The following is a 13,334-nucleotide window of genomic DNA, read 5'->3' as shown; positions in this document are numbered from 1 at the left end:
TTAATCTATTCGTTTCATCCATCCTACGTTTGAGCTTTCATATCACCCCCACATATTTGATACTTTTCAAACATTGAAGAAAAGAAATATATACTTTCGTAACTGTTAGCCAAGATAACAAAAGCCCAAATAAGAATACCAACAATAAGAGGCGAAGCCCAATACAAGAACACCAAACCTTTAAGCCCAATACTCTAGCAATTCTAGGAATTAACTAGAAGAACCTACGTGGATAATTATTTACGTACCGTGTAATTCTTATCCATATCTCTCTAGGAAACTTCCATGAAGCTTCCTTTTCGGTGCTTATTAATATTTAATAAGGGCTGTAATATATTAATGGATTCTAATTTTTAGTTATAAATATTGGTAAGCTCAGGCTCTTCGTCTCACTTGCACAACAACTTTCAATCTCCCTATTATAAGCTTTATACACACCAAGTTGCACCGTTGACTTCTAGCTTTCTCTTCAATGGCAGAAAATATTCTCTTCAGTATTGCTGAAGCAATTGTTGGGAAGTTGGGTTCTTTTGCTCTCGAAGAAATTGGATTGCTTTGGGGTGTCAAAAATGATCTCCGAAAGCTTAACAGCACCATGTCTACAATCAAAGATGTGCTTCTTGATGCAGAGGAGAAGCAGACACACAACCATCAAGTTAGAGGTTGGCTCACCAAGCTTCAGGTTGTAGTGTACAATGCTGATGACTTGGTGGACAAGTTTGACTTTGAAGCTTTGCGGCGTAGAGTGATGCCTGGCAATAAAATGAGGAAGCAGGTATGCATTTTCTTCTCGAGCTCAAATCAACTTGCTTTTGCGCTAAAGATGGGTCATAGAATAAAAGAAATTAGAGAGTCTCTAGATGAAATTAGAAGTCAAAGAGACTTTCTCTTAGACAAGCGTGTAGAAGAGACAAAATCAGTCTCAGCTAAAGCAAGAGAGACCCACTCTTTTGTACGCAAGGAAGAAGTAATTGGGAGGGACAATGAAAGAATGAAAATCTTGCAACTTTTGTTGCAGGATGATGAAACTAAAGAGAATGTCTCCACCATTACCGTTGTTGGTATTGGAGGACTAGGAAAAACAACACTTGCTCAACTTGTTTTCAACGATGCCATGGTCCAAAAGCATTTTGAGCCAAGACTGTGGGTATGTGTCTCAGATGTCTTTGAAATGAGACCAATTGTTGGCAATATCATTAAATCTGCCACCAATAGTAGCCCAGATCAACATCTTGCAATGGATCAGTTGCAAAATTTGCTTAGGAAACAAATAGATGGAAAGAGATACTTTCTTGTGTTGGATGATGTGTGGAATGAAGATCGCAAAAAATGGCTTGAGTTAAAGTCTTTCTTAATGGGTGGGGCAAGAGGTAGCAGAATTCTGGTAACTACTCGCAGTGAGAATGTTGCCAAGTTAAGCCATACATTAAATGACCAGCCATTTAAGTTAAATGGCTTGGAGAATGATAAGTCATGGTCTTTATTTTCGAAAATGGCCTTTAGGCAAGTTCAAGATCTGAACAACCCAAAGATTGTGGATTTAGGAAAGGCAATTTTAGAAAAGTGCAAGGGAGTTCCTCTTGCCATAAAGACCATAGGAAGTGTACTATACTTAAAAAATCCCGAAACTGAGTGGTCCTTCTTTAAGGATAATGAACTTGCAAAAGTAACTCAGCAAGAAGATGATATTATACCAACACTCAAGCTAAGTTACAATCATCTCCCTTCTTATTTGAAACATTGCTTTGCTTATTGTAGTTTATTTCCAAAGGATCATAAGTTTGATGTGCAAATGTTGATACATTTGTGGATGGCACAAGGTTTTATTAAGGCAGACCAAAACCAGTCTCCAGAAGATATTGGTTATGGATATTTTTTGGATCTACTATGGAGGTCCTTTTTTCAAGAAGTAGAGGAAGTTGTTTCGGGTAAGATCAGGTGGTGCAAAATGCATGATCTCATGCATGATCTTGCAATGTCAATGGCAGGAACTAGTAGTGTCTTAATAAATAAAGATTCTATCCGTTTTAGTGAAAATCTTTTTCATGTATCTTTTGATTTTTCACTAGGTGGTACAGAAATTTTGAAAAGCGTATCGCCTTTGCTTAAACATCATTATAAGCTGCGGACATTATTTTGTCCACAAAATAATGATGAGCAAGAGTTGACACTGATAAACTGTATGGAAAGTTGTTTGAAATTTAAATTATTACGGGCACTTGATTTTAACAGATTTTATTTTATGAAGAAGCTACCAAATAGTTTTGGAGAATTAAAACATTTGAGATATCTTGATCTTTCAAGGTTTAGTAAACTCCAAAAGCTGCCCAATTCTATCACCAAACTGCAGAATTTACAAACATTGAATCTTGCTGGGTGTTTTAAGTTATCAAGTTTGCCAAGAGATATGCATAAAATGGTCAGCCTGAGGCACCTTGTGTTGGATTGGTGTGAGAGTTTGAGTCATATGCCAAGTAGACTTGGAGAACTGACTTGCCTTCACACATTAAGCAGATTTATTCTGCCAGATCATGACGTCAGCCAGTTGAGGCCAAGGAATACGAGTATCGGTGAGGTTGGTGAACTACGCAACCTTAACAGTTTGAGAGGTGAGTTATCCATTGAGAATTTGAGACCTGATATTGATGAATCAGATACTGCAAATTTACAAGAGAAGCAACACCTGCAAGAGTTAATATCACACTACTTGGTGTTTGAGGAAGATCATTTTGTGGAAAAATACGAAAAGTCGTTAGAATTGTTGCGGCCACATCCTAATTTAAAAGCATTGAGAGTTGATGGGTACTTGGGAGTGGGTTTTGCCAGTTGGGTTAAGTCCCTTACTAATCTTGTTGATTTAAGATTAGATGGATGTAGAAAATGTCGGCATCTCCCAGCTTTGCATGAATTACCTCGTCTCCAGAAACTTATACTTCTTGGCTTGGATTGCCTGGAGTATATTGATGGTGATCAGAATACTGCTACTAGTTGTGACATAATACCATTCTTCCCTTCCCTCAAGGTACTTGACATTGATAGTTGTCCAAAACTAACTTCCATGCCACTATTTCCATCTCTTGAAAGGTTAGCACTACATGATACAAGCTCGAAGCCATTACTTGGGACGATGATGATGGCACATAAGGAAGCTAGTTCCGGTGCATCGCCGTCATCATCGTTCCAATCTCTATCCAAATTGGTGGAAATGACCATTTGGTACATTGATGACCTACAATCTCTTCCACAAGAAGGTGTGGCCTACCTCTCATCTCTCCAATCTCTTGAGATTTTGGGTTGCCCCAATTTGACGTCATTGCCAGAATCTATCGGCAACCTCTCATCACTCCGATCTCTTGAGATTAGCAGTTGCCCCAAGTTGACGTCATTGCCAGAAGCTATTGGCAACCTCTTATCACTCCAATCTCTTGCGATTGGCTGTTTCCCCAAGTTGACGTCAGAAGCTATGGGCAACCTCTCATCACTCCAATCTCTTGAGATTAGGGATTGCCCCAATTTGACGTCATTGTCAGAAGCTATTGGCAACCTCTCGTCACTCCAATCTCTTGAGATTAGGGATTGCCCCAATTTGACGTCATTGTCAGAAGCTATCGACAACCTCGTTTCACTCCGATCGCTTGAGATTAGCAGTTGCCCCAAGTTGACGTCATTGCCAGAAGCTATTGGCAACCTCTCATCACTCCAATCTCTTGTTATTTATGAGTGCCTCAATTTGAATTCATTGCCAGAAGCTATGGGCAACCTCTCATCACTCCAATGTCTTAAAATTGTTGAGTGCCCCAATTTGAATTCATTGCCAGAAGGGCAGATGTTACGCGCTTTAATGAAATTGTCCATTAACCGGTGTCCAATGCTACAACAAAGATATAATAAGACATCTGGTGGGGACTGGCCCAAGATTGCCCACATTCCAAATGTTGAGTTCGAGTGAAACTCGGATGCATGCTACTTGTAAGTATCTGCAGGTTTCATTCATATATCCATCTCTTCAAAATTTCTTCATATATCTTATCTTCTGATGATGATGATGATGATGATGCCGTTTCTCGCTTATTCCCTTAATTCTGCATAAACATATGTATTTCCCTGCCACATTCACAATCTACGGCTATACATGTTTCTTACTCACTTATGTAGTTCTTTCTATAGCTTCTTTTTGCACTCCTGCAGTAGACTACAGGGGAATTAAGTTAGTCATAAACTAGCTTCATTGGAACTAGTTTTAAATTTTTCTCTTCTTAAGTAACTATACTATCTTACATTTGAGTTTTCTCACCTTTGCAAAATATATGAAACTGCTCACATATAATTGTCACACACGTCTATATATATACATATATATGATACAAGATTATTTCAACCTCCCCTGTTTGGTTTTAAATAAATAAATAACATGTGATTTGAGTTTCAAATATACGTCTTTATTAATGCAAGAATTTAAGTATTAATTGTTAATATCAGTTCTCCTGTTATGATTAGGTGCTTTGGGAAGTTCATTGTGTACCGTTGTTTTTTAATGCTTTAAAGTTGACAAGCGACTTATCATAAACAATGTTCGGCTGGGTCAATTTTCCCAATTTCACAATGGTAAAGGTGACATTCAAAAACTAGTTTGATATATATATATATATATATATGCATGTCATTTACACTGTTTATGGTTGAGCTATGTAGATGCTCTGCCTCGTCAAATGAATCGTCTCTAGCTCCTATTTCTGCAAGCTTTATTAGCAATATATTAGTTTCAGCTATTGAATTTCCCATTTATCTAAGCTATTAGTTTGATTTTTCTTTAATGCCAGGTTTGAAAAATGTGTTGATGCTTGTTCAAAATCAACTATGAATCCATCGCACATAGCACTCATGGAATAAGCAACAATGGTAGTAACTTGTCATTTCGTTTAATGTTAATCACCAACTTTAATATGTTATTTTATTTTTTAAAATTTGTCTCTGCCCCAATTCTTAGGCAGTTGAGCTCTGCAACACTCAAATGAGATTGGATTGCCTGAAGCTTGAAAACACAAAGCCATATCTAACATGGAAGCTCTACTTGTTGCTGATGTAGAGGAGGAGCAGACAAAAACATCAATTTAGAGATTGGCTTGAGAAGTTTCAGTTTTTATTATATGATGCTGATCACTTGGTGGAAGAGTTTCACATTGAAGCTCCCAGGCATGGAGTGATATCAGTTTGGGAATAAAATGGCAAAGCAGGTAAGCATTTTCTTCTCAAACTCAAATCAATTTGCTTTTAGGATTAAGATGGGTCATAACTCATAACATAAATGATATCAGAGTGACACTATAAGAGATTACATGCAATAGAGGCTTTCACTTGATTGAATAGACGACTATCACCATTTTCTCAGGCTATAAACCAAACTAAATGTTTCTATTTGTTCTGAATAAACTTATTTAAAACTTGGTGTAGCTGTATTATGTGTGCCTATCCTTAAGTATCTCCTTGTAGAAATTAGAAAGACCGCATTCTGGTTTACACATTGTTTGTGATAGTGCAGATTGTTGTCTAAGCAATGGAAACTGTGGCAGTTCCATGTTGAAACAGAGAATAGTGTGGCATGACTGAGAAATAGGTTATAAAGTTTGGACTGAGCTGATGACAAAGTTAATGGAAATGATTAGCCATGCTGTGTAGTTTTGAGTTCAAAGTTTTATTATCCCTACAATCCTATTATAACACTTTATCTAACATGATTAGGCATTTACACAAAGTACGTAGTTAAACATGCTTTTCTTTATGGTTGCTTACTGTTGAAACATCTCTAGACTGTTATGCAAGATGTTTTATTTCATGATGCAAATATGATTAACGATATGTATTATATATATTCAAGTTATGACTAACCTCTGTTCTTGAATTATGTTACTGGATTGGATTAAACTTTGGAGGTGGACTGGCTGACTTTGAAGGGTTTACCTTTGGCTCGGTGGATATGGCAATTAGGCAAGCATTCTAACTACAACTGTCCGGTGGTACAAGGCATTATGACTAACGCCTGTTTTTGAACTATGTAAATGGAGAAAAGATAGGAGGTGAAGTATTTGAAGTTTCAGCAGCTCATCAGGCACTTAAACCAGTATAATCTTACATGCTTGCAGAAGGATGGTTTTTAAACATTCACTAAGATGCATTGTTTCTTTATCTTTTTCCTGGTCTAGATAAATATATATCAAGCAGCAGCCATATCTTTCCTTCTGTTCTTTTCAAATCAAGTTAAGAAAATCATTTCCTTTTAGTTATGAATATTCCAAAATTTATTGTTTTAAAAAGTACATACATAATTTTCACTTCTTCTTTTTTCCCTGTGGCATTTTAAAGTCTTTGAGCTTTTGTTGTTAGATTGCCAACTTGGATATGGAAATATAACTGATATCAAGAACATGTTCCTGGAATAATAATTATGTTTCTCTCTTTCGCATAAAGATGTCTTGTTTCCACTGGTACTTTACATGCATAAATCTCTTTTGGAAACTAGATCAATTTCCATCTCTTATTCTTACTATGATCTCCATTGTTACAGGTTTTACTGATTTAATTGTCAACTCATTCTTGGATTCCAATATATCATCGTCAAGTTGCCAATATCCATTCCTGTGCTGGCTTTGAATTTTAAAGGTATTGCCTGCTCTCAATGTGATCATAAGTTTGTTAGTGCTTTGCAGCATGTTGGCTTCATTGTTTCCATTAGTATATGTTCTCTGCGTGTGTATTTGTGTATTCCCTTATATTTCTCTGTTTATATGATTTTAAGTGTTGTAAATTGTCTATATGTACAGGCAGACTTGAACTTAACTTAACTGAGGGCTAGCTGGCTTGAGTTTTTTTAGTTCAGTAAATTTTTGGTCAAATAACCTATCAATGCGGTAGTTTTGTTCGCTACTCATTTGGTCTCACTAACGGCTTGAAATTACTTTTTTCAACATTTTTATTTCTGTTCAACCTAAAATAGAATAACAGAACCTTAAGCAAAGCCATACATTTTGAAGCTGACTCGGCAATATTCTGTTTTAACAGTTAGATGCTTATAAAAGAGGGCTCAACAGCAGAAACAGATACGCTGCAATAGAAGCTTTCAGTTCTTGTTCAGTCGCCATTGTTCTTGTCTTTCCTTGTAACCTCTTGTTCTTAGTTTTCCTTTCTCTTGGTATTGTTAAGAAACATTCAGGGTGAGTTTTTTGTGAGAAAGAGAGAGAGAGAGGGTGTAGAGGGGATTTTGGGTTGGTTTAAGGGTTTAGAGAAATCTGTACCAAGAGAAAGAATGTTGCATCAAGCTTAGTTCATGGTCAAAGAACTTCTTGGATTGTGATCACAAACGATGCAGGTCTATTCCGGACTAAACCTTGTAAATTTGTTTGTGCTGATTATTTCTTTAGTATTGAATTTCCAATAGTTTTGTTGATAAGATACAAGCTTTAAAGCTCAATCCTGCTCATCATCAAGAAAGCACTACAGCTCAGCTCAGCTCACTCCGTCAGTTTCCACGACAGCAGCTTCCATCTAATCAACTTAACTTCTTTGGTCTTCTATCATATTAGTTGCTGCCAATTGTCAGTTATTATAGTTAGTTAAAAAATGTTTTCTGTATACAGTTTAGTTTAGTCAAGATAGAAAGTATTATGTCTCTATTAATACTCGATACTCAATAGATTGATCAGTGAGTTTTCTTCTTGGCCAAATTTCTATGATTTTCTCTCTTTTTCTGTTTTATCAAACTATTAGTTGTGAATGTAACAGCATTGAAAAACAGGATACTTTTCTTACATACTCCATCTTAGATTTTTTTTTTTTTTTTTTTTGGTGCTTATTCTTCAAGTACAAGAATGGTAAATTTTTTCTTGTTTAATTCTCTGTTAACCTATTTCTCTTGTAATTACAAAAAGAAATGAAAATTAAAATAAAGTATTTACAAATAATGTCTTAAAGAGACATCTAAAATGTCTCAAAAGAGACATCTAATCTTACATTCAGTAAGGACTAAAATGTCTTCTATGATTTTTTTTTTTTTCCTTTTTTTTGTAAATCCAGTACCTTAACAGCCTCATGCAAATCACAATTGATGAACATTTCAGAGTTACTCAAGAAAACAACTTTGTATCTTCCAAGATGTATGTAAGTAAAACAAATATTCAAGAGATAAACAGAATTAAGAGCCAAAAAGAAAATTCATGTCTATAGACTTTAGTCTATTCAAATTCCCCATTAACCTATTCATAAAATTTAGGTGAACCAATACATGCAATATAATATTACTAGCATCTCTTGAAACCTCAGTTTATCAATTCATAAATAAAAGATTTAAATTGTTATGCCAAGACAAGCATTCAGAAATAAATTTGATGCTCGCTATAGTAGAGAAAAAGAATTGAGGAACATAGAATTTCACATGGAAAATAAATGGTTTCAGAAAAGAATCAAATCCCTTCAAACATTAGACTGTCCCATATGCTAGCATAAGGTTTATGCAAAAAGTATACTTCTAGACGAAATTCTTTTTACAGCTTATGAAGTATCATTTCAACATACATGAATCATTACCCTGTCCTCTGCCCACCTTTCTTAGCTGAGCTACATATTCTCATATGGCTTCTACCAGTTTGTGAAGAGAAAAAATAGATATTACCTTCAATCATACATTAGGAACTAAAATTTATTAACATCCTATAGAAAGTTAATGGGGAGGAAACAGGGGATAAATGCATATATGGTCAGTCAAGAACTCACTCACTCTCAGTAAACTCTGCTAGGTGCAAATCTTTGTTTTCATCAGTCGTCTGTAACAAAATAATGTTTTAAGTACTAAGTTCTTATATCGAGAAATATTTAAAAAAAAAAAAAATCAATTTAAGAACACCAAATACATGAAAAGTACCAAATTCCTTAATGTGAATTCATTACTTGCATATTAGATCATTGATAAAAAATAATTAATAAAATAAAAAATAAAGACCGAAATACAAACATGATCTGGAGAATGTATTTTCTATAGCTTTTATTTCAGGGCCTTATGTGATAAAATTTTTATAATGTATTTTTTACAATTTTTGTTTCTTCAAAAGAGCTTTTTGAAAAACTACACTTCATTGGTTTTAATTTTCAACTCTTTTGAAGGACTAAAACTTTTTTCAAACAATTATCTACACACTTTAAAAAGTACTGTTTAGAGCCTCAAGTTAAACTCCCACAAGCAGAATCCCAAAAACCATATCAAACAGAATTTGAAAATCCGGAATCCAAAGTAGGGTTGCAATTCCCATATTTGCGGATTAGAAGGAAAAAAAAATTAAAAAAAAAAAAGTATTTTTCGACCATATTTGGGTAATTTTTTATAATGATTTTTCAAAACTTTTTTAACTTTTGCAAAACAACTTCCTAAGAAGCTTTTCAGAAACTGCATCTGAGAAATCATAGCATCTTTATTGAATGAAATATGGAGAATTTGGCCCAATACCCACAAAAATAAAGGGCTGACGATATTTACCCCTTCTTTGTCAAGTGTTTTTTATCTACCCCTTGCTTCCTATTTTGCCCCTAATAAAAACAAAAACTTACTTTATTTTCCTTTTCTCATTCTCAAAGCCAATAATTCTGAATCCTCGCACCTCTACTTTCCTTTCTTTCTTCTTGCCTGAGAAAACCCACAAATAATCCCCTTAAAAATCCTGCTCGACCTCTTTTTTTCTTTCCTCCCTGAAAAAGCATCCCTCCATGAAAAATCAAATTTATGTCTTTTTGATTTTTTCTGTGTGAATTCTTAGCTAATATTGCTGTATCGGTGGCCTTGATATGTAATTGGTGCTTTGTAGGGTAATGTCCAAGTTGCAAATTTATATGCTGGTACCGACAGTGTAGAGCTCAAAGGCCTAAAATAATTGCTGAATTGAATTATTTCTTAAGGCATTGTATCTACAAGTTGCAAGTGTATATTCTTGTCTCAAAGAAGCCGTTCCTGGTGTTTTTAGAATCCACTGGCTACTCTCAAGAAGATGTGCTCCTTCAGAAGCCCAAAGCTGGGGTATATATAGCTTCAAATCATTCTTAATCAGACTGCTTAAATCACCTCGAATCAGGCTTTTTGATCTAGATTCGGATGTGGGTTAATATCAGTTACTGAGTAGTATAATGCTTGCAACTCCTGTAGCCTACTTTCACAATTATATGTGATAAAGATTCAAAATGCTTCCTTTGATAAAGATTCAAAATACTTCCTTTTATTGATTCGTGGAACCCATAGCATCAAAGACACACTAATAGCAGCTAGTGGTGCAGTGGTACATTTCCTCTCTTTTATTTTGCATGATGATGGGATAAGCAATTTGGTTCTGGTTTTTGCATATTGTGGGATGGTTGTTGCTGCTCGTTGGATTGCTAAGCTCAACACTCCATTCTTGCTTAAGGCTCTCAATAACTATCCTGACTACAAAGTTAAGGTAAACAACATTTATTTTATCTAAGAAATAAGTTAATTTCTTATTCAATTGCATATGATCTTGTTTCTCATTATGATTAATATAGGTTTGTAAGTCTGATACTGTAAGAATGTTGTCTGAAATTTCCCATGCTTAGGCTTGATTGGGTTGCCCCCTTTATAAAAGGTTACATGAGTGTAGAAAGATATATCTATTGTCACTTAGCACACAATACTTGCTTTGTAATGCATTCATGTAAGGTTTTGTCCGAAAACTCATTGTTTTAAGGTTTTATGCCTTATATACCAAGTTGTTACATAGAAAAATACATTAGATGGCTGCATAAAAAGTTTCTATGGGCTATATGTAAATGAAACTAGTTAGTACTTTCTAAAGGTATAGATATATATATATATATATAGAGAGAGAGAGAGAGAGAAAGAGAGAGAGAAGATCGATGCATAAAATTTTAGGTACATGGTTAGCTAGAAGCAAACACGCAAACACTTTATCCCCACAAAAGAAAAAAATAAAAAATTAAAGAAGAAGAAGAAAGAAATATTTAGATGGCATGCACACTGCTATACATTAAATGTTCAGTAAATGTTATGGCATGCACAATATCCTTAGGAAGAGAGCGTATGAAATTGAGGATTGCGGATATTTATACATGTATGTATACATAGTTGACAATGTTGTTAAAGGTAGATAAAAGTTTATTAATGTTGTCAATGTACATTTGTAGGTTGTACTTTATAATGGCACCAAAGAGGAACTTGCGACGTCAACCGAAGAAGGGAGTTAAGAAGGTGGAAAGTAAGAGACGCGGTGGTAGCACAGCAGCAGCACCCGACTCTAAGCGTATACGTACTACTAGGAAGAAATCCAAATCTGAGACGGAAAGCACCAAACTTCGAGGGCACGTTCCACTTTCCTCTCCCCCATCTGATACGGTAAGTTTTATATTCATTTAGGTTATTTTGTGCGGTAAATGATAAGACATGTGATAGTATTTATTCATGAATGTGAAAACTGAAGAAAAACTTCACCCGATGGCCATCGGTAATTGTCGATAGGCCATCGGGCTTTTTTTTTAGTTCATTGTAGGTTGATTACCGATGGTTTCATCGGTAATTACCACTTGTGCAAAAATGTGAACCCATATGTCTTAAGATTTAGTTGGAAATTATTATTATCAAGTTAGGGTGGAAAAATAGGGTATGATTAAATCGTTGATGTCAGTTCCATTTATGTAATTCATATTGCAGCCCATCGATGCTCCAAAGGAACGGATGTTGCAGGATGCCGATATAAATAAAGGTAGGGCACATTCATTCGGGAATCCAATAGGGGCGAACAAAGTAATTACAAGTGTCCTCACAAGTGAGCAGCTCGAAAAGTATAGACAAACATGTTTTGGACACTTACTTGACATGAAGAACCTCCGGTTCTCTGGTCAGTTAGTGCATCACCTGCTTTGCAGACAAGTTGAGTCCAACAATCCAGAAGTACTGGAGTTTAACTTCGGCGGATCTGCAGTGCGGTTTACGAAGTGGGAATTCGCACTCATTAGTGGGTTAAAGTTTTGTAGGTACCCTTCGATGTATGATTTGCAAATTTCCAAAGGAAATGAGCTGCGCACGAGGTTGCTAGATGACAGGAGTGACTTGATGATAAATTGATGATATGTTATATTGTATATATTTCATTATTTGGCAGTCATCCATCAAAGGGCGTTATCCCATATGGAGCGCATCTCGTAGCACATATTCATGTGATGCGACCCTTTGTAACTATGTGCATGGGAGGTCACCCAAACCTAGCGTGTCGTGGCGGATATGTGATTATGTAAGTCCATACATATATTGAAAAAAATTCTCACTAAGTTTCCCATTTTGTGGATAATGAGGTTATGTTCTAATTTGCAGGTGTACATCCCTGTCAACAATGGAGGCGCGCATTGGTTGGCAGCATGTGTGGACTTGAAGGCCCGGCATATTGATTTATACGATCCAAATATGGGAAATAAATATGTCCAGAATAGAGAGTTGAAGAATGCGGAATGCCTTACGTATATGCTGCCTTACCTATTGAGGGATGGGGGATATTACGGGAAGAATCCGGACGTGTCTCCCACTTTAGATCCATTCACGATGACCATGATCAAAGATGCACCCCGCCAAGATAATGGGTATGAATGTGTTGTCATTTCAAACAACTTGTATTGCTGCTGTTTTTTATTGTGGTTACGTGTGAAAATACACGTAGTTGGTTTTCATTAATGCTAATCATTAATGCTATTCTGCAGGGGTGATTGTGGCGTCTACGCTCTGAAATTTATTGAGTACATGAGTAGTGAGGAGAACCCTTCATTTGGTCCGCAAGACATTATGTTTTTTAGAAAAAAATATGCTGTTGATTTGTACTTTAATAAACTTTCAATGTAGATCGTATGTTTAATGTTATGACGGTCTATACTAATGTTATCTTAATATGCTGAACCTATCTTTACTAATGACAACCGTTGAAAAAAAAAGATAAAAGATAAAAGATAAAAAAAAACCCTCGGTTGTGGTAAAAATTAAAGGAAAGATGATTATCGATGGTGCATCGATAATTCCCAATTCACCATCGGTAATTACAGAAACACTTTTTCGTAACCAACAAATAAACCTTGGAAAAATTACCGACGGTTTCGTCGGTAATTTCCGAATGTGTACAGTCCATCAAGTTTTACCAATTTGTTGGGCCCCACAAGTTCCATAATGTGTGTTGAATGCAAAAACATGGCAAATAGGGATTTTAAAATTGTACTAAGGAGAGAAAATCCCAAAATTTCATAAAAGTATATCAAATTTTGCAAAAAAAAGGAAAAATTACCGACAG

The 13,334-nt window shown here is 35.5% G+C and overlaps 2 protein-coding genes and 1 long non-coding RNA gene across 39 annotated transcripts in view; 2 read left to right on the top strand and 1 right to left on the bottom strand.

Annotated features, from left to right (window-relative positions):
* Nucleotides 1–3,787, bottom strand: part of LOC132803842 (uncharacterized) — a 49,257-nt gene extending 45,470 nt beyond the window's left edge. The window contains exon 1 of the long non-coding RNA XR_009639081.1: nt 3,689–3,787. This is a non-coding gene — a long non-coding RNA (uncharacterized LOC132803842). The remainder of the gene's footprint in view (nt 1–3,688) is intronic.
* Nucleotides 348–13,334, top strand: part of LOC107435958 (putative disease resistance protein RGA3) — a 55,945-nt gene continuing 42,958 nt past the window's right edge. For 18 of the 36 annotated variants that reach the window (XM_060817554.1, XM_060817543.1, XM_060817526.1 and 15 more), the window contains exons 1-5: nt 348–3,969; nt 4,498–4,611; nt 4,821–4,899; nt 4,988–6,254; nt 6,563–6,657. In XM_060817554.1, the coding sequence (XP_060673537.1) occupies nt 473–3,949 (3,477 nt within the window). In that variant the 5' untranslated portion in view covers nt 348–472 and the 3' untranslated portion in view covers nt 3,950–3,969; nt 4,498–4,611; nt 4,821–4,899; nt 4,988–6,254; nt 6,563–6,657. The other 18 variants (XM_060817546.1, XM_060817524.1, XM_060817532.1 and 15 more) reach the window with 18 other exon arrangements.
* Nucleotides 9,540–12,965, top strand: LOC125422989 (uncharacterized). 2 transcript variants are annotated; one of them, XM_060816995.1, is made up of 6 exons: nt 9,540–10,469; nt 11,194–11,401; nt 11,717–11,768; nt 12,040–12,296; nt 12,377–12,639; nt 12,757–12,965. In XM_060816995.1, the coding sequence occupies exons 4-6, from the start codon at nt 12,135–12,137 to the stop codon at nt 12,893–12,895; spliced, it is 564 nt and encodes a 187-aa protein (XP_060672978.1). In that variant the 5' UTR covers nt 9,540–10,469; nt 11,194–11,401; nt 11,717–11,768; nt 12,040–12,134; the 3' UTR covers nt 12,896–12,965. The 2 variants fall into 2 exon arrangements, with proteins under 2 accessions (XP_060672978.1, XP_060672977.1); XM_060816994.1 differs by having other exon boundaries at nt 9,541–10,469; nt 11,717–12,296.

Source organism: Ziziphus jujuba, chromosome 5 (assembly GCF_031755915.1).
Source record: "Ziziphus jujuba cultivar Dongzao chromosome 5, ASM3175591v1".
In the NCBI taxonomy this organism is placed as follows: Eukaryota; Viridiplantae; Streptophyta; class Magnoliopsida; order Rosales; family Rhamnaceae; genus Ziziphus; species Ziziphus jujuba.
This window is presented reverse-complemented; position numbering and strand designations above follow the sequence as displayed.